Here is a 21,101-nt window from a genome sequence, read left to right on the forward strand (position 1 = left end):
TCGGAAGTGCTGGGGACAAAACCTTATGTTGTGTTTCGGCAAAACCCGGACCCCCCAGCGCCTCTGACCTTGCCTGGGGCTCTGAGACCCCCGGGCCCATGGCAGGGCTAGGGCCCGTCTCCCAGGCCCCTCTTCTGATTGTCCCCCCGTCCTGCCCCAACAGGGGCCATGGCTCTGCTGACTGGGGGCTGCAGGGGGCCCCTTCCCCGGGGCATCGCCCCTACGGGGGGGGGAGCGGCTCCCTCCTTTTACCCTTCAGCCATTCCCTGGGGGAGGGGAGCCTTCTCCTTGGCTGCTTCCCCCCCCCCGCCTCCCCCCGGGGCGTGCGAGCTGCTGGGCGCCGGGCTGTGTGTGGACGCTCGCCGCGGGGCAGGGGCAGGGCCCAGGGCTTTGCCCGGGCTGGCGCCGCTCGCTCCTGGCCCCGCACCGCCGCTCTCTCCCGACGTCTCTGAGAGACACGCGGCTCCTCCAGTGGCAGCTCCCGCCTGGGGACTGACAGCCGGGCCCCGCGTACGGAAAGGCCGGGGTGGGGCCGGGGGCCCGCCGCTGCCATTGCCGCCCGTGGAGGTCCCCTGCCGCAACCCCCCACCCCCCGCAGCTCCCTTGCAAACTCCCCTCCCCCCGCAGCCCCCTTGCAACCCCCCTGCAGCCCCCTTGCAACCCCGCAGCTCCCTTGCAACCCCCATCCCCCACAGCTCCCTTGCAACCCCCCCGCAGTTCCCTTGCAACCCCCCCCGCAGTTCCCTTGCAACCTCCCCCCCGCAGCCCCTTTGCAACACCCCCCCCCCCCGCAGCTCCCTTGCAACCCCCCCGCAGCAGGAGCGCTGCGAAGCTCTTGCCCGCCCCCCGCCCAGGTGCCGGCTGGGCGGGGGCGGGGGCGGGCGGCCAGTGTGTGTGTGTGTGGGGGGGGGGGGGGCGCAGCGAGGCTGGAGATGCCGCCCTAGCCGCGGCAGGGGGAGGAGGAAGCCGCCAGGTCCCTCCTAGCCGAGTGGAAGGAGGGATGGTCCGGAAATCCTGTGATAAAAAGAGGGAGCGGGGCGAGCGGGAAGCTCTCGGCTCGGCTCGGCTCCAACTTCAGGGGACCGCTCCGGCCCGCGCCTCGCTGCGGCTGCCCCATGGACCCGGCCGGCGGGAGCTGCAGGCTGAGCTGCTAGGGCGGGCGCCGAGCCCCCGCTGCGGACCCGGAGGGGCAGGTACGTGTCGCCCCGCCCCCCCCCCACCCCGGCCCCGGGGCGCTGTCCGCCGCCGCCGGGTGCTGAACCGGGCCGGGCTGCAGGGACCCGCCGCGGGCCGGGACCCGCCTCTGCACCGGGGGCCCCGCGGCCCCTCCCCGGGCCGAGCAGCGTCGCTCGTGGCTGGGGGGCAGCGGCAGGTTTCCGGGGGGGGGGACCCGATACCGCCCCTGGCAGAAGTTTGCATGGGGGGGGGGGGAGAGACACACGCGGAGCCTGCAGCAGCCGGAGCCGGCGGCCCCTCTCCATCGTGCCCCCCGCGAAAGGCTCCGAGCCCGGGGGTGGCAAGCGGTGCAGAGCGCGGCCGGTTAGCCGAGCCCGCCGGCCCCGGGGCTGCAGTGCCCGCCGCGGGGAGCGCCCCGCTGTCAGAGGGTGACACGCCGCTTCCCCTTCCCGGTCAGGCTCCGGAGTTCAGCGGGCTGGGGGGGGGGGGGGGTGCGGAGCACACACGCCATTGGGGGGCATTGACAAAGCCGCCAAGCCGGGACCCCCTGCGCCCCGGGGTGCTGCATTCACCGCGGGGGCAGCTCCCCCCAGCCCCTGCCCCGAGCTCCCGCCTGTGCGTCTTGCACCAAACCCAGCGGCGGCTGCTCCCGGGGGCGCTCCCTGGCATGGGTCGGGGTCACTGGCCGGGGCCAGCTCCCGGGGCCTCTGAGCCCTGCAGCCCCGGTGCCTGGCGCGGGACCGCCCGGCTCCGAGTCGGACTCTGCCGCCGGCACCAGCCGCTGCCAAAGCGGAGCCGGTTCACCTTCAAACGTCCCCGCGGCGCTGCTCTCTGCCGAGCCCGCGCTCCGGCAAAGCCCGCCGCCGCCAGCAAAGTTGTACAGCCCGGGCGGGGGGCTGCAGGGGGACCCCGCCAAACAGCCCCCCGGGGAGGAACCGGGGCGGTGCAGCGGCGTCCGGGTGAGCTGTCCTGTCTGTGCGTGGCGTGCGGCCAACAGAGGCGGATGCTGGTGTGCTTGCATCCTGGGAATGCGTGCTACTCCGTGTAAGGGGATCACACACACACACACACACACACACGATCACACTGCGCAATGAGGATGGACTCACTGTAGTGTCAAGAAACTTCCACTGTCCTGGAAGCAATTGACAGCAAGCTCTCCTAGAAGGGCTCCTCCGTGGAGACACGCACACACACATACACACACACACGCTCCGGCTCTCTGTCCTCTAGACCGACCTTTGTTTTGTCTTGTTTTTGGGGGGGTCCCTCGCAGGCTGCGACCCGAGGACTCCTTTCCGTTCAACTTGCATGTGAGATCTGCCCGAGCGAGAAGGAATCTAAAGCCATCACCATGGATTTTGTTATGAAACAAGCTTTAGGAGGTAAGTGGGGTTTGGGCAGTTGATGCTTTGGGGCGTGTGCCGGACAGTGACACGGGTCCCCCTCTCTGTAGCGCATCCCCCCATCCAGGAGTAAAATTTTAGCTTTAAAATCCCACTGGAGAATCCATTGGAGAAGCCCCAGGCAGTGGTGGTGACAGTGGTGCTGACACTAGGACATTGCACTGCCCCCCAGCTCCTCCCCTCCCCCTTTTTTCCCCTAGACGCCCTATATAAAGGTCTTTCCAGCCGAGCCAACATTCTGGCCCCAATATCCTGGGGAAAGCGGGGACTGCATGTTTGCTGAATTTGATTGCCAGTAGGGGGCAGCACCGTGGAGAGCAACAAACATAGGACTTGATTCAAAGCCCGTTGAAGTCAATGGGAGACTGGCCATTGACTTCTGTGGACTTCGGATCAGGCCCATAGATATTTGAAGTTTGGGGCCCTAGGCAGACTGACCAACTTTCATCGCTAGCAGCTGGTCGCCCATACAAAACAGCCACTGCATGATTCACTGTCTCCCTGTGGTTGTGCCAGGCTGGCATGCTAGTTACAAACAGCCTGCCAATAGTGGTCAGATCTAGCCAGAGTAAGGCCAAATAAGTGATCAAATCATATGTGGAAGAGCTCGCCCTCAATTCCATTACGGACACAAAACTTTCTGCAAACTCTGACACTGCCAGATGGTGCAGACATTTTATGCAGTACATAAGAACAGTTGGTTTTCTAGATCGGCTACCACAGGCAGATTCCGTTATATCAGTTAAGTATCTTTTTCCTGCCTTGCACCTGATGCCCTTTCTCCTTATTTGAGTGCATTTCTTATTGTGGATGACGATCCTTTTTCTGTGCGAAAATGAAATGAAAGAAAAACACAAACAAAGAAAAATGTTTTATAACAGAATTCCCTCATTCTGTGCTGGCTGTGTGGCCCATTCCAACCCAGCCTTTAGCAGGTTTGTTACAGTTCACTCATTCTATAATACTGAATATATTTTAGGTACATGGGGTGTTTAGGTCTAATAGGAGGTCAAGGGCACAATTCTCTGATTATTCCCGTCATACGGTAACTGCCCCATTTTTCCTTTGGACAAACTGCAGTGTCACTGGACCTATTGCGGTTGTATTGTACTGTGTTACTGAAGTCATTTGCTGCATTATAAACATGTTATAAGGACACTTGCCACGTGAGTCACTGTTCATGTCTATCAGAGGTTCCTTTATTCAAGAGAAAATGCAGTTTTCACTTTTTAAAGTGAAATAAACGAACAGTTGTAAATTGCAAAAATCAATTGGTAAGAAAGCATGAGTCCGTACTGCGGTGCTGCGGATAAAAGGGTTTAATTTTAATTCTTCTGGGTTGTACAGCATTATTGGGCAGAATAGATCTGAACCCAGAATTGACACCGCAGATTCACAAGGTGTTGTCGCATTTAATTAAATTCAGCGCACATTTCAAAGGGGAAATAATTTAATTGAGGGCAGATTCTGCTACCCTTCCTCAAGCTTGTGCCATGAGCAATCCCACTGAAATTAATTTCAGCACTCGCAGAGTGGAGTACTACTTATTGCAAGTAGGTATGGGACTCTCGGACCCGAGGGACTACTTATGTAGCCAGGTTTTGCTTATTATGATTAAAAATGGCAGAATCTGGCCTTGGCTGGAAACAAACACAGAGACCAAAAGACCCGCAATGTCATATGCTGTGGAAATGTAATTAAGAAATAACAATTGAGGTGCACACTGTTTCCTGTAGCTTAATAACCAGCTGGGAAGAGTTGATGGCCCGTGGCAAAGCTAAGGATCATTGATCCTAACCAGGCATCGAGCCCATCAAAACGCCAATGTCAATATTTGCATTATAACAGGGGCCTTCAAAAACGCAGTTTTAAAAACTATTTTATGTCTCTGTTTTTGCATTGTTGACGCATCAAGCCCATGCTGCGACTGGCATCACTGTCAAGTCACTTTGCGTCTCCCAGGCGTGGGTACCATAGACTCGCTCACCATGTGTCTAGTTTTTCCCCCCATTTGTCTAATAAAGAGAAGTAACTGCAGCATTGTTGAAAATCATTAAACGTTAATTAATGAGAGTGAAGTGCCACAGCCAACATCATTAACAGGTTTCAGTTTTTGCAAGCGGAATTGCCACAGATACATAAAATCACAAGTAAGAATCACTCAGCCAGCTGTTTCAACATCACATTGTCGACACTGAAGAGCACTGACACATGTATTATGCTGAAACAGCTGGCAGAGAGTTTTTAATTTGCATGTGTTTTTTATTAATGTTCGTAAAGAAACAAGCAATAAAAGCTACACAAAGGTAAACAACTTACAGCTTGTATGTTACCAAATACCGCACATTTCACAGGCTAGCCAATGAAATTATACGATTACACAACTTGTCAAAGCTGCAGGACCAGACAACATAAAATCAGACAATATTACACACACATAACATGCTAGGGTGGCAGTAACAGTAATAGTAAAAACCAGATGTACATAAATGGGCACAAAAGGGAAGGAAGAGATGGGGTGGAAGGGAAAATGCAGGGAAGGCAGGTGGAATGCGAGTCTGGTATTTGCTGCAATGGTATGTCAGCATTCTTTACCCAAATGTATCAAGAAACGGGGTCCATATTCTTTCATTTAACTGTTTTGTACGTCGATAAACTATCCTTTCTTTCTCTGCTAACTCAGAGAGGTCCGAATACTCCTGCTCTATTCTGGACATAAGTCTTCTCTTCCGTTTTTGTAAAATCTTGGTAATCAAGACCCAAAGGCTTTGTGGTGGAGTTAATCGCAGCATCGTCGGTACATAACGTAGCTTATACTTTGGTAGAGTGTTTTTAAAGTTATTTGTTTTATGTGCTGAACCCACGTAGAGATGCTTTTTGGTGTCTATTTTCTCTGCATTTTTGAAATATGAGTTGATTTTCTAAATCTGCATGTACATTTCAGAGACCAGGTCCTCATGTCCATTTTTATACTAAATGCTACGTTTTATTATTTTTAATAAGTGCCAATCCCTCTTCTTTCACGTGAAGACCCACTGAATCTTGCATTTCAAGTCAATGGAAAAACTCTCACTGGCTTACGAGCAAGTAAGCTTGTTTTTGTTAGAGTATCTTGCATGATATGGTTGCTGCATTTTCCATAGGCGTGTGCTCTAGGAATTATTTTAGGAAAGTCCTTTGGCCTGTGTAACACAGCAGGTCAGACTAGACGATCTAGCCTTAGAATCTATGAGTCGTTCACAAGTTCTTTTTGTATAAAGGAGGGATAGCTCAGTGGTTTGAGCATTGGCTTGGTAAACCCAGGGTTGCAAGTTTAATCGTTGAGGGAGCCATTTAGGGATCTGGGGCAAAAATCTGTCTGGGGATTGGTCCTGCTTTGAGCAGGGGGTTGGACCTAGATGACCTGAGGTCCCTTCCAACCCTGAGATTCTATGAAAGTTCTATTCTATAAGTTTGTCTCATTAGCATTCTATTTAATACTATTTTGACCATCATTGCTTTGTTCTGAGAACATTTTCCACTGTGCAAAGTTACACCTTCAGGTCCAATTCCTCTCTCACATGGGTGGAAATCAGAATTAATACTATTCAAATCAATGGAGTTACCTCCCAGGTTAGACTGACATGAGCAGAGAATCAGGCCCGCTTACTGTTACCAGCGTAATACCTTGGACAACGATAAATTATCCCACCTGCTATTTCAATCTGCTCTTTTATCTGGGTAGGGATAATTTCTCCACACACGCAGCTCTCCTGACATTGTGCACTTTCATGTAATTTGGCCCAGAGAGACCCATTACTCATCCTTGTCGTGTAAGTGGCAAGCAATGGAAATTCTGACGCCAGTTGAATTGCACACCTCCTTGGGACCAGTTAAAGAAAACCAGGAAGAACGACGTTCCTTCAAAGGCTTCTGGAAGCAAATAGGATGGAATTTCATCATGCACTTTCTATGTGCACTGCGTTTCTTCTCCTGAATCCAACAGAGAATACTTTTGCAAACTAGAGGCACTTAGGGCTGGATTTTGAAAAATCCTCAGCAGTGGGACCAGAGCTTAGTAGAGCCTGGATGGTTACACCAGCTGGAGATCTACTAAGTCAGTGTAAGCGTGAACCTGGATAGCCTTATGTCTATGAACAGTACTATTGGGATCAATCAGTGCAGATCTCCTGGCCTTTGGGATTCAGCTCCCTTCAGTGACTGAAGGGCAACATTGTGAGGAGAACTTTGCAGTTTGCTCCATTCCACCAGTGGGTTTTCCAATGGGCGAGCATGGCTTGGCCCTTAACTACTATAACTTCTAGGATAAAAGTTAATGGGATTTGGGACCTGGTCTTTGACGTGGTCCCTGATGACATGTCATTTAGCTCTAATAGCATGCTGACAAACAAGTCAGATTTGGCCATGTATATTTCCAGTTCCAACCGGAGTAGAACAAGGCTGTAAGACATTCAGGGGTGTGGATTGGTTCTTACTGGAGTTGGCTGCTGAGTGAGAGGAAATTATCTGTGATGGATCTGGCAAGTTAGAAATGGAATTTTGGTCACTTTTCACCAACATTCATATGTGGGAACTGGGAAGCTTTGTTGTCGGAATGTTCATGGAAGATGAATTTTGGCCTTGTGGTCGATATTAGTTTTGGAGGGAAACTGTATTCCAGACGTAGGAATCTTCCTTTACTACCCAATCAATCATCCAAAGAAGAATGCTGTTTACATACAGTCAATAACCATGCTTTGCACAAACTTCAGTGCCAGCTGGGCCATTGGTGCAATGCTGTTGTGTCCACACTAGGGGTATGTCTACACTAGAAACACTACAATGGCACAGCTGCCCCGATTTGGTGTACACATTTATTACAGCAATGGGAGGGTTTCTTCTGTCACTGCAGTAAATCCATCTCTGCGCCAGGCAGTAGCTAGGTCAATGGCAGAATTCTTCCATTGACCAAGCGCTGTCTACACTGGGGCTTAGATTGGTTTAACTATGTTTCTTAGGGGTGTGAATTTTTCATACCCCTGAGTGACATAGGTAGGTTCCCCTAAGTTTTAGATGTAGAGTAGGTCTCTGACTATCCCCTGGCATCTGCCTGGGCTCCAAATGTGTCTTTTTAGCACATGTCTGTCTCCCACCAGAACTACCTCTTGTTGATCGCGTGCACTGATGTCCTCTAAGAGTGGTGACAAGTCCAAGCTAAGCAATGCTTTACACAGCAGAGGGACAGACCAACTAAATATTTCTCTGATCCTGAGCCAGAGCCCTACCACATTGGCTGTTCCACTTCATCCCGGCTAGGACGGACCATGTGCATCTATGCTGCAATTATTGTATCTCAGTAACTGTGCTGCATTATGATGGGTGGCAGAAAGCTAGAAACCAATCTATTAAAACATTTCTCTTGGTACATTGTATAAGCAATATTGTTCCATATGAGACATTGTTTAGCAACAACAACTGTGGCAAAGGATGGTGTGGCTCCCACACCCCCGGCCAGAGCCCCGACACAGAGGAAAAGGCAGGGACCTGAGTAGGATCATATATACACACTGCAGTTACTAATTTGTCTGCCACAGTGACAGTGGCAAATGGTGAGAGGGAACAGCGGTAAATGTAATAATTGCATGAGGCAGACTCATGAAATATTGCTGTACTGTGTTTAAAACCAGCACAGCACCTCGGGGAGGAACTGTGTCCCCCAGAGCCCAGGCTGAACACAGTTAAATTAGATGGACGTTGGTGTATGACTTCACCATGGAAAAAGCCCCGATCAGTGCCCTGCCACAGAGACAATTAAATACCCAGATGGGAATCCGGCCACAACGTTTTCAGCTGGGAGGCTGCATGAACATGCCACACACAATTATTCCGTTTGACTGTGATGGGAGACAAAGCATTCTAAATCGGACCTCGCCTAGAGTTAGGCTTGGCAAAATTAGTAGATGCTGAGATTCAAAAAATTAAAGCTTTGTGATGGTTAAACTACAAATTGTCCACATCACAGGTCAAAATATACCAAGTAAATGTCCTTAAATCTAACTCTCATAAGTTCTCAAGCAGCATTGTTCTTACTTTGTCCATCTGTTAATTTTGATTATAATCGATGGAAGTATTTTTCTGTTGTTGGTTTGTGTGTGTGGTGCAATTGACATGTACTGACATTTACCAATAAAAAATTAATCCTTTCAGATCTACCTACAGTACTCAAATAACTCAATTTCTCTATCAGCGATGTCTAAGACAAGGCCCGATGCAAGATCACCTGGCCTTAAAAATAGAATAGGTTCTATAATTACAGCTGGACTGGAAATGGTTTTCCCATCCCCTGAGTTTAAGATTTCAATTTTTTTGTTCTGAATTGGGATGAAATACCGAAAACTAAAACTAAAATAAAATTTGCAAACCAATAATCCAAAAAATCCAATTGGATTGGGTTAGTCAAACCACTTCATTTTGATAATTTCAAGATGTTTCATTTCAATGTTGACCTTGTTATCTTTTAATTTTGTTTAGTTAGTATATACTAACTAAAATTTCAAAAACAAAAAGTCTTTTTAAATAGAAAAGACCAACACTTTTCAGTTAAAAAATGTCATGGAAAATTGAATATTTTCCCCAACATTCTTTTGAATTGGGAGATTCATCGAAACTGGCCCTTTTCTGTGAACGGTTTTGGTTTTGATGAACTGGCATTTTCCAATGAAAAAAATGTTTCACCGGAAAATTCTTAACCAGCTCTACCTAAAATCCCCTAATCCTGCAGGCTTGGCACCTCCTAGTGTCACAAATTGTTCTCACCCTCTTCCTGAAAGCATCGATGGTCCAGTGACTTTATTGTTTATCCAGTAACGAAAGGAGAACAACGCCATGTGACTAAGGTGAAAATAACAATCAACCTCACATGCCCAATTCAAGAGCAATGCGGAGGCTGACTTCCATTTGCATTGAATATTCAGCCGCCAATCCTGCAAGCTGTTCCAGTTCTTTATGACTGTGTTAGCCAGTGGGGTGCCGTGTGGTCAAAGGGGGCTGTCTGTGCTGAACCGCTGTTGGGAACAGGGACTTGCTGAATCACTAACAAACCTATGAATGTCAAAGTCTGCTGGCAAACAAAAGACACGGAGAAAAACGTGCTAAATTTACTGAATACACCTGCCACTGCAAATAGTTTATCCAACTCTAATTCTCACTATAGGGGTTACTCCTATGCATACATATAAACTGATTGGCAAAATGCAAAACCTTTTTACTTTATTAAGTGGTCAGTTAACCCACAGACAGTACAGTGGGTTAGACAGAATGCACACCTTAATGATATAATATACACAGAATAGGGCAAGATCTATCTATTATCAGTATGTCTACCTAGAAATACCATATATGCAATTTTAAGATATGTAAATGCTGTTTTCTAATTTTGTCACTTTTCTGTATTATATGTTCTTCATATAATACATGCACACCAGCAATATAACAGATCTCAGTGAAATAAACAGGACGTAGATAATTGTGTTTTATATCGGCTATTCAGTATGTTGTACTGATCCCATTGTTTGGTGTTGGCAGAATAGAGCTGTGGAGTGAAAGAACATTCATTGCAAACTCTGCCAAGCTGACCTCATTGTGGTATTGTTATATGGGATTCATACAGAGTCAGGAGGAAACACTGTGATTCATGGGTGCAGACGTACCTATGCTACAGGCAATGGGATTTTTGTCTGTAATGTATCAGGGGGGAGAAGTGTCTGTTCCACCCCCCCTTGCTCCTCTGCATGACCATGGCTGTGATTCAGCAGTGTACATAGTGAATGTTAAACACACGAGTGAGTTCAATGGGACTGCTCAAATGCTTGAAGTCAGGCATGTGTTTAAGGGCTTGTCTTCACTACCAGGGTCAGTTGACCTAAATTATGCTACTCCAGCTACGTGAATAAAGTAGCTGGAGTCGACGTAGCTTAGGTCAATTTACCGCAGTGTCTTCGCTGCGCTGCCTCGACAGGAGACACTCTCCGGTCGACTTCCCTTACTCTTCTCGGGGAGCTGGAGTACCGGAGTCAACCAGAGAGCGCTCTGCCATCAATTTAGCGGGTCTTCAATAGACCCACTAAATCGACCCCGAGTGTCGATCTCCCCGTAGTGAAGACCAGCCCTAAATCCCATTGAAGTCAAGTGGATGTGAGCCTGGGCTCAAGTGAGTTGCTAAATCAGGGCCTGTTCTGGGATTACACTAATTGAATATATGAAGATATGTGACTCTCAGACAATTTTGGAGGCAAATTTGATGATCATTATAATACTATTTCACAGGACTTCTGCCACTGATTTAAGGGTTTAGGATTGGGCCTTTTGCATAGGTTGTTAGGGATGGTTTTTACCTTTGCTGTGTAACCATGAGTAATTCATTCACCTTCTCTTTGACCACTTGTGAAATGGAGTTTAAAATACTGGTTTATTTCACAGAGCATCATGAGACTTAACACAATTAAAATCAATGGGGCTACTCGTGCTTAAAGGTATGCACTGTGATGAGTAAGAGGGAAATTTTCAGAGGCACAAATGGGTATCAGACGTCCAAGACCCACTAACTTTCAATGGGTATCAGGGCCTTGATTGCCCTCAGTGCCTTTGCAAATCTCCACTTTATTGACTCAGCCTAAAATCCCTTTGGGTGTCTTGGATTCAGGCTACACTGACGTTTGAAACATTCTTCGTGTTGTAATTAATGAGTAGCTTCCATATCTGCTTGCTTTCCATAGCCTCTGCTTGGATTAGATGTATTTGAAGTGCGTTTGTATGGTGAATTGATCAAATAGATTTTTGATGGGTGAATTTAAGAGACGCACTGACTATTTTTCCATTAAACTGTTGGCAAGAGATTTTCATCAGTGAATCTCAACACAAACGGCTCTTTGGAAGGCAATAATCATGGTTGTTGCCGAGAGGAGACTAGAAACGAAAATCACTGAGGTGACAGTATTATCGAAGGTACCGGAATGTGGTTTCAAGACATAGCACCAGATACTTCGCCAGTGTAAATCAATGTAGAGTCAGAGGCCAGGCCAATTTAAACCAGCTTAGGATCCACCCTGTATAGTCATTGAGGAACAGACCTGATCACCCATATTCATGCCTAGCTTGTAGATTGCTTATAGAATCAGGGCTTTATTCTGCAGTCAGTCCCATTGAAATCAGTTGGAATTACTCAGTCAGGAAGGTCCTATACAGTGGATCCAGATCCTGTGTAAACTGATGTAACTCCATTGGAGACTAACTGATTTACAGCAACCTAGCATCTGGTGCAATGTGAGTAAAAGTGGCAGAATCTGGCCCTTATGTTTGTAGTCTCTATGGGTCAGTGAAATCAACTGGAGTTAGGTGGCAAAATACCTTTAAAACGCTGGCCCTATGCCTTTCTTTTCTCAATCCTGGTTGTCTCTACGCTTACTTTCTTCTATTGATCCCATTGTCCCGGCAATAATGTAAATGAAATCCTGCCTGAGTGTTCAGCAGGTGTCCGGTCTCCTTTTGTTGTATTTGTAAATTAATATCAAGAGTGGATGGGGCTTATTCAGAGTCCTGTGATGGATGTGTGGTCTGGATCCGCTGATTGTAGGGATACGCTGCAAACAGCTGAACTAGGATGTGTTCCGTTTAGCAGCCATTTGTCAGACAGCCCATCCAGAATGCGTCTATTTCGATAAGGAAAAATGATTACAACTCACCAAGCTGTGAGCAAAATGATTTGCCTCTGGGGACAAAGGAAATCTGAGACGCATCAATGGTTTCATTTAGGACTGATCGTTAAAAAACAACAATGAGCAAACAAAGAAGGGAGGAAAAAGAATGACTGTTGATATTGGAAAATCAAAGAGAAACAATTCTTTTTAGGAAGGTTTTGCTTCGTCAGCAAAGTGATTTTGTCTTGCACCAGACGCTTTATCATTAAAGAAAGAGCAGAAAGTTACGTCTTTGCAGAGAAAATATTGACACATGAAATCAGAATGTTAAAACGCCGTTTTGAGATTTTTCTAAGCCTGTTGCCCGTTGGCTTGAACTGTAGCATCAAATGCATAACTGCAAATGAGCATGGTGCACAATAGAATCATAGAACTGGAAGGGACCTTGAGAGGTCATCTAGTCCAGTCCCCTGCACTCAGGGCAGGACTAATTATCTAGATCATTCTTGACGGGTGTTTGTCTAACCTGCTCTTAAAAATCTCCAATGATGGAGATTCCACAACCTCCCTGGGCAATTTATTCCAGTGCTTAACCACCGACAGGAAGTTTTTCCTAATGTCCAACCTAAACCTCCCTTGCTGCAATTTAAGCCCATTGCTTCATGTCCTATCCTCAGAGGTTAAGAAAAACAATTTTTCTTCCTCCTCCTTGTAACAACCTTTTACATGCTTGAAAACTGTTATCATGTCCACTCTCAGTCTTCTCTTTTCCAGACTAACTAACCCAATTTTTTCAATCTTCCCTCATAGGTCATGTTTTCTAGACCTTTAATCACTTTTGTCGTTCTTCTCTGGACTCTCTCCAATTAGTCCACATCCTTCCTGAAATGTAATGCCCAGAATTGGACACAATACTCCAGTTGAGGCCTAATCAGAGCGGAGCACAGTGGAAGAATTAATTTTCATGTCTTGCTTACAACACTCCTGCTAATACATTCCAGAATGATGTTCGCTTTTTTTTTGCAGTAGTGTTACACTGTTGACTCATATTTAGCTTGTGGTCCACTATAACCCCCAGATTTCTTTCCACAGTACTCCTTCCTAGGCAGTCATTTCCCATTTTGTATGTGTGAAACTGATTGTTCCTTCCTAAGTGGAGTACTTTGCATTTGTCCTTATTGAATTTCATCCTATTAACTTCAGACCATTTCTCCAGTTTGTCCAGATCATTTTAAATTTAATCCTATCCTCCAAAGCACTTGCAACCCTTCCCAGCTCGCTATTGTCTGCAAACTTTATAAGTGTTCTCTGTATGCCATTATCTAAATCATTGATGAAGTTATTGAACAGAACCGGACCCAGAATCGATCCTTGCGGGACCCCACTCGTTCTGCCCTTCCAGCATGACCGGGAACCACTGATAACTACTCTCTGGGAATGGTTTTCCAACCAGTTTTGCACCCACCTCATAGTAGCTCAATCTACGTTGCATTTCCTTAATTTATTTATGAGAAGGTCCTGTGGGACTGTATCAGAAGCTTTACTAAAATCAAGATACACCACATCTACCGCTTCCCCCCTATCCACAAGGCTTGTTACCCTGTCAAAGAAAGCTATCAGCTTGGTTTGACACAATTTGTTTTTGACAAATCCATGCTGACTGTTTGCAAATTGATTGCTTAATTATTTTCTCAATTATCTTTCCAGGTACAGGAGTTAAGCTGACTGGTCTGTAATTCCCCGGGTTGTTCTTATTTCCCTTTTTATAGACTGGTACTATATTTGCCCTTTTCCAGTCTTCTGGAATCTCTCCCATCTTCCATGTCTTCTCAAAATAATTGCTAATGGCTCAGATATCTCCTCAGTCAGCTTGAGTATTCTAGGATGCACTTCATCAGGCCCTGGTGATTTGAAGACATCTGACTTGTCCAAGTAATTTTTAACTTGTTCTTTCCCTATTTTAGCTTCATTTTCACTGACATTCACTATGTTAGACATCCCATCACCACCAACCTTCTTGGTGAAACCTGAAACATAGAAGTCATTAAGCACCTCTGCCATTTCCACATTTTCTGTTATTATCCCCCCCCCTCCCCCATAATTGAGTAATGGGCCTACCCTGTCCTTGGTCTTCCTCTTGCTTTGAATGTATTTGTAGAATGTTTTCTTGTTACCCTTTATGTCTCTAGATAGTTTGATCTCGTTTTGTGACTTGGCCTCTCTAATTTAGTCCCTACATACTTGTGTCATTTGTTTATATTCATCCTTTGTAATTTGGCTTAGTTTCCACTTTTTGTAGGACTCTTTCGATTTTTAGATCATTGAAGATCTCCTGGTTAAGCCAGGGTGGTCTCTTGACATACTTCCTATCTTTCCTTCGCAGTGGGATAGTTTCCTCTTGTGCCCTTAATAATGTCTCTTTGAAAAACTGCCAGTTGTCTTCTATTGGTTTTCCCCTTAGACTTGCTTCTCATGGGATCTTACTTACCAACTCCCTGAGTTTGCTAAAGTCTGCCTTCTTGAAATCCATTGTCTTTATTTTGCTGTTCTTCCTCCTACCATTCCTAAGAATCATAAACTCTACCATTTCATGATCACTGTCACCTAAGCTGCCTTCCACTTTCAAATTCTCAACCAGTTCCTTCCTGTTTGTCAAAATCAAATCTAGAATAGCCTCTCCCCTGGTAGCTGTCTCCACCTTCTGAAATAAAAAATTGTCTCCAATACTTTCCAAAAATTTGGTGGATCATCTGTGCCCTGTTGTATTATTTTCCCAACATATGCCTGGGTAGTTGAAGTCTCCCATCACTACCAAGTCCTGTGCTTTGGATGATTCTGTTAGTTGTTTAAAAACAAGTCTCATCCACCTCTTCTTCCTGGTTAGGTGGTCTGTAGTAGACCCCCTACCATGACATCACCCTTGTTTTTTACCCCTTTTATCCTTACCCAGAGACTTCCAACAAGTCTGTCTCCTATTTCCATCTCAACCTCAGTCCAAGTGTGTACATTTTTAATATATAAGGCAACCCCTCCTCCCTTTTTTTCCCTGCTGGTCCTTCCTGAGCAAGCTGTACCCTTCTATACCAATATTCCAGTCATGCGTATTATCCCAGTACAACCCTGATACTGCAATGCGGTCTGCTAGTATAGAAATGTAGGGCTGGACAGGACTTCAGGAGGTCAACCAGTGCTCCTACCAAGCTGAGGCAGGAATAAGTGCACGTAGACCATCCCTGTCAGATGTTTGTCTGTGGTGAGGACCCTTACACCTTAATGAAGTCAGTGGAACTGGGTGCCTGTGGATCCCCTGGCAGAGTCAGGGACTGTGGCCTGATTCAGCAAGGTACTTAAGTATGGGCAGAATTGTAAGCATGCGAGTGGTTCCGTTGAAGTCAGTGGGATTACTCATGTGCTTAAAGTTAAGCATGTGCTTTAGTACCTGGCTGAATCGGGGCCGGAATGGGTGCTCTGTGTGTGTGTCCAATTGCTTGTAAAGCCGTGTCCCTGCGTCGTCACTGGTCTCAGCTGCACAGGGCTGAGAGGGCTCTAAAATGCTCTGAAGCCTTCAAGACTAGAAATCCGTGCTTTGCCCGTCCGGAGGTTAGGGACCTCCCCTTTCCTATGGCACACAGCTCCCGTTTCTAACCATGGCAGGTCACCAGCATGAGCAGCCTCTCAGACAGCGAGACGCTCACATAAAGAAGCACCACCACTGTCACAATGGCGAATCTTGCCCGTGGCGGGAGTAACTGGACACGGTGTGAGGGTGGTGGTGCAGGGGAGCAGGAGGTAGGGTTATTCCACAGTTGGTGAGAGAAAGAGGAAACGTTTCTGGGGCTGGCTCATCTCTGAACAAGATGGCGGCTGCTCGGAGCTGTTGAGAGGGTTGGAATGTGTCCTGGGGGAGAAGGATTAGTGAGCAGAGTACGGATGAGACTGTCCAAGGGGCATGGTGACTCCATACCACACGGCTCTGCGGTCTATCCCCACCACTATGTGAGATGGACGGATGTGTGGCGATTCGTACATTTTGACACAGTCTGAGGATTTTACATGGGAATTAACTGAGCTTACGTAGCCAGTATCAGAGACAGGCCCGAACTGACTCCCTGTCTCTGACACCTTGGGAGGCAGGCAGAAGTTTAGAAATCTGGCTCTGACTTTTGCAATCGGCCTCAATGCTCATAATGGGCTGAATCCAACCCACAGATCTGAACGCTCCTCGGGCGCTGAAGCCCAGATCTGAATGTTCTGGCTCAAACACTCTCTATTTCATACCACAAAAGCAGCATCAGAATAGCTGTTCCTTCAAGGCCTGATCCTGAACCGCTGAACTCAATAGCACATTTCCCATCCATTTCAAGGAGCACAGATCCAATGCTCAGTGAAGTCAATGGAAATATTTCTATTGATTTCAGGAGGATATTGGATCGGCCCCAGTCCACAGGGTGTCTAACTGTAAGAAGGACAAGAGTCCCATTGAGATCAGTGCAATTGCTTACATGCTTATAGTTAGGCAGACACTTAAATACTCGCTGAATCATGGTCTGATATACCTTACTGGCTGGTAGCCTATTATTTTACCTGCAATTTGATCGCAGTGACTTGCTTATAGCCCAACCTTGCATTTCTCGTGCATCCAGCGCTCCCGTTGGCTTCAGTGGGGACATGTACAGGGTTCGTAGTAGCTAAAACTACACACACAGCGTACTGTTCCCCCTTAGGATTTTAATCCGATGCTGACCATTTTGATGTATGGGTTAAACAATGAAATCAAGAAGAGTGGTAGAATGTATTAGTGCTCTTACTTACACAGCCGACGATCACACGGCAGGATATTTACAGCAAGCGAGGTCTTTCAGCCTCCATTGATTATTCTGCAATTTTAAATTAGCTAATTTCAAACTGGTTGGGCTCAGTCATTGCAGAAACACATTAATACAAACAAAATAAATTAAATCTGCTAACTTTTGATGTGCATCTGATTACAGTTAAAATGTGTCATTACCTATACAAATGAAACTGCTTACCAGCTACTTATCAAGACATTGCAGCATGACTTGAATCCTGTCGCTTTTTTGTAGTGCTGTCGACCTTGGAGCAATGTCAAACGTGCAGCAGGCAGCCACACGAGTTTGGAATTCAAAGTACCGAGATGTATCGTTTAAGGAAGTAAATTAAAACAAACAAACAAGCAAAATATCCTTTGGTGGGCGAAGTGGTGAAATTGTTTTGATAACTGTATAGGCCGGGAGAATGGAATGAAGAAACAGGAAAGCAGATGGCAAATAAAGAAAAGATAAAAAAGGATAAGAAATCCATCTGGGTGGATGGATAAGTAGCTAGGCAGTTAGGCAGTACTTGCCCACTTCTATCTGTCTGATCAATCATTTTCACTTTTTTTTTTTCCTCATCAGAGGGTGTAGGCCCAGCTGGCTGGTTTAGAAAGCAAACATCTGCTTTGTGCTTAGGGCACTGGGCAAGGAGCTAGCTTCAAGTCTCAACCATGGCATGCATTTCTTGTGACCTGGGGAAAGTCACTTACTCTCTGGGCGAGATGTAACTTTACAGTCTGCCCTGAGAAAGAATCAGTGCATATCCGTATTGCCCCAGAAGCAGAGAATGAAACGTGCTTCAGATTCATAATAACCACTCTCCTTTCTCTGGGAAGGGAGAAAGTTGCTTCACCCCTTCTTGAAGAGCAGTGCGCTCCTCCCAGCCAGCTGCTCTGGCCAGCATTTGAGAAGGAATGAAGCCTGCAGGCTCTGTGGCCTGAGTGTTTGTCTTTGCACTGATGTTAGATTCTCAGTGGTTTGAGCATTGGCCTGCTAAACCCAGGGTTGTGAGTTCAATCCTTGAGGGGGCCACTTAGGGATCTGGGGCAAAATCAGTACTTGATCCTGCTAGTGAGGGCAGGGGGCTGGACTCAATGACCTTTCAAGGTTCCTTCCAGTTCTAGGAGATGGGATATCTCCATTAATTATTATTATTCATCCATCGAATCCCATGAAAAATGATGTTTCAATTAGAGCTGTTGGAAACATTTTTTGATAATTTTTTTTGTCAAACAATTTTTCTCTTCAAAAATTATTTCTTTCCTTGAAAAATAGTTTTCCATTAAACTGTTCATTTTTTTGTGCTGAAAATCAGAAAAAAATGGTTCAGTTTTAAATTTTTCAACAAAAACGTGTAGGGAAAAAAAATAATTCCCCAACCAGCTCTAGTTGTAATCTGTGGCAAGCAATTTATTTTATACTGAAATTAAACTTACGTCAGCCATTTTCCCCGTAGCCAATTTCTGAGCACAACACAAGCGGTGGTGTTTAGTGTCTATAGCTCCATTGATCTTTGGGGCCCAGGCCTGCTCCTGAGTTAATGGCAAAACTCTCACTTCCCTTGGGGCTCAGAGTGTGCTTTAAGGTGACCTTTTTCTTCTTTTTCCCAGTCCTTTTACCGTTAATCAACATCCACCAATCAGATCCTTTTGTTCCAACCTCTCTGCTTCCCAACCAATCAAATACCAGTTCCAGAAACTTCTGTCCAATCTCCACATCCCCTGCTAATACTGACTCAACTTAAGTTTCCAAGAGGGTGCACTTCCTACAGTCTCCACTAGTGGCACGGTGAGCTTCTTCAGTAATGCTGCAGGTGAGAACTTGTCTGCACTACGTTACTTCAGTATAACTACGTCACTTGGGGTGTGAATAATCCACACCCTTGAGCGACGTAAATTACACCAACCTAAGCGCTGGTGTAGGCAGTGGTATGTCGTCAGGAGAGCTTCTCCCGCTGACATAGCTACTGCCCCTTGCAGAGGCAGGCATTATAATGCTTAGAGCTTAGAGCATCTCCACTACAAACGGTACAGCAGAACAGCTGTATTGGTGCAGCTGTGACACTGTAAGGGCTGGGGTGTAGATGTGACCTGACTCTTGAACATATTAAAGAACTCTGTAGAAGACCAAGCTATCCAGAGGCACTGGAACAATTGTATAAGGGGGTGCTGAGAGCCATTGACCCAAACTGTAAACCCTCTATATGATGGAAGCCACTTCAAGCCGGGGGTGTGACAGCCCCATCCCCCAGCACTCCTAGTTCCAGCACCTATGAAGATATCTGTTCTCACAACATTCTCTTCTTTCCTTTATTTCTCTTTTGTGTATTTGTAACTTCCCCCTTTTTGTTTTTCTTGCTGCACAGTTGGGAGATCATAACTACATCTTCACTGTCACAGGGCTTGTCTACACTTACCGGGGGATCGACGCACAGTGATCGATGCATCTGCGGTCGATTTAGCAGGTCTAGCGAAGATCCGCTAAATCGACTGCAGATTGCTCTCCTGTCGACTCCAGTACTCCACCGGCACAAGAAGAGTAGAGGGAGTTGACGGGAGATGCTCTCCCATCAACATTGCATAGTGTGGATCCCGTGGAAAGTAGGTCTAAGCTACGTCAACTTGAGTTATGCTATTCACGTTACTCAAATTGTGTAGCTTAGATTGGCTTTACCCTGTAGTGTAGACAAGGCCATAGATACACAAAAAATGCATTACTACAGATTGAAAGAGTCCTGAAAGAGAGTTTTATATTATATTATATTATATTATATTATATTATATTATATTATATTATATTATATTATATTATATTATACAAAAATAAAATAAGCAATTTGTTTACTGGCAGTTTGGTCAAATGTTTTTTGCAGGTTTGTCTGGATGTGCTGAGGGAAGTTTTAGACTTTGTACAGTTAGAGTGTATTGAGGCCGAGGTGTACAGCTGTGTGGGAATTTTTTGACAAATCATTTTTTTGCCAGAAAATGTCAATTTGAAACCAAGCTTTTCATGGAAATGTATGAGTTTTGATGAAAATGTTGTTGAGAAAGGTTTCTCAGGTTCAGGACGGAATTTCTCGTGCAAGAGAAACCTAGTAGCAATAGCTCAGGGATTAAGCATTCATCAGGGAGGTAGATGATTTAGGTCCAAGTCATTGCTCTATCTAATATGGAGCAGGGACTTGAGCCTGGTTCTCCTACATCCCACATGAATGCCCTAACCTCTGAGCTATTGGTTACTCTGGGGTGGCGCTTGCTCTGTTGTTTTTCCTGAAATATTTCAAAGGGTTTCATTTGTGTTCTGCACTGGAATGAAATCAAATATTGAACTCTCAACATTTTTCACAAGACAGAATTCTGATTTTCTGGCCAGTCCTAATCCGAGGCAAATTCTCTGCTGGTGTCAATTGGCACGTCTTAGCTGAAGTCAACATTGAGGGCCATTGGAAAAGATTGCCAAGGGGTAAGGTAAATTCTCCATCAGTTGGAGATTTTAAGGTTGTGTCTATGTGAGGGAAATTATTCCAGAATAGGCATGACAGTCAACTATTCCTCTATAACTATTCTGGTATAATTTCCCTATCTGGAATAATTTCCCCGGGTGGACACTCTTTCAGAATCAAAGTGATTTTATTCCAGAATTATTACTCTACTTTCAATGTTATTCTGGAATAGCTATGCTGGTAAATTTCCCAGTGTCGGCATGACTTTCGTAAAAATTGGCTGTCTCTTTTAAGGGTACGTCTACACTCGGAGCTGGAGATGTGATTCTCAGTTCAAGTACACCTAGGCTAGCACTTACACTCATTGACCCAGCTCACTAAAAATAGTAGTGGCATGGGCAGTGGCAAGTGATGGCACGGGCAGGGCCGGCTCCAGCATTTCTGCCGCCCCAAGCAAAAAAAAAAAAGCCGCGATCATGACCATCGGCGGCAATTGGAAAAAAAAAAATAAAAAGCCGCGATCGGCGGCGGCAGTTCAGCGGCAGGTCCTTCGCTCCTAGAGGGAGTG

At 46.2% G+C, this 21,101-nt stretch overlaps 1 protein-coding gene across 1 annotated transcript in view; it reads left to right on the plus strand.

The window, feature by feature from the left end:
• The first annotated feature begins 922 nt into the window (after positions 1 to 922).
• Positions 923 to 21,101, plus strand: part of CPLX1 (complexin 1) — a 199,875-nt gene continuing 179,696 nt past the window's right edge. Inside the window, exons 1-2 of the mRNA XM_065549782.1 lie at positions 923 to 1,193; positions 2,453 to 2,561. Of these exons, the coding sequence (XP_065405854.1) occupies positions 2,531 to 2,561 (31 nt within the window). The 5' untranslated portion in view covers positions 923 to 1,193; positions 2,453 to 2,530. The remainder of the gene's footprint in view (positions 1,194 to 2,452; positions 2,562 to 21,101) is intronic.

Source organism: Chrysemys picta, chromosome 6, assembly GCF_011386835.1.
Source record: "Chrysemys picta bellii isolate R12L10 chromosome 6, ASM1138683v2, whole genome shotgun sequence".
Taxonomy (NCBI): Eukaryota; Metazoa; Chordata; order Testudines; family Emydidae; genus Chrysemys; species Chrysemys picta.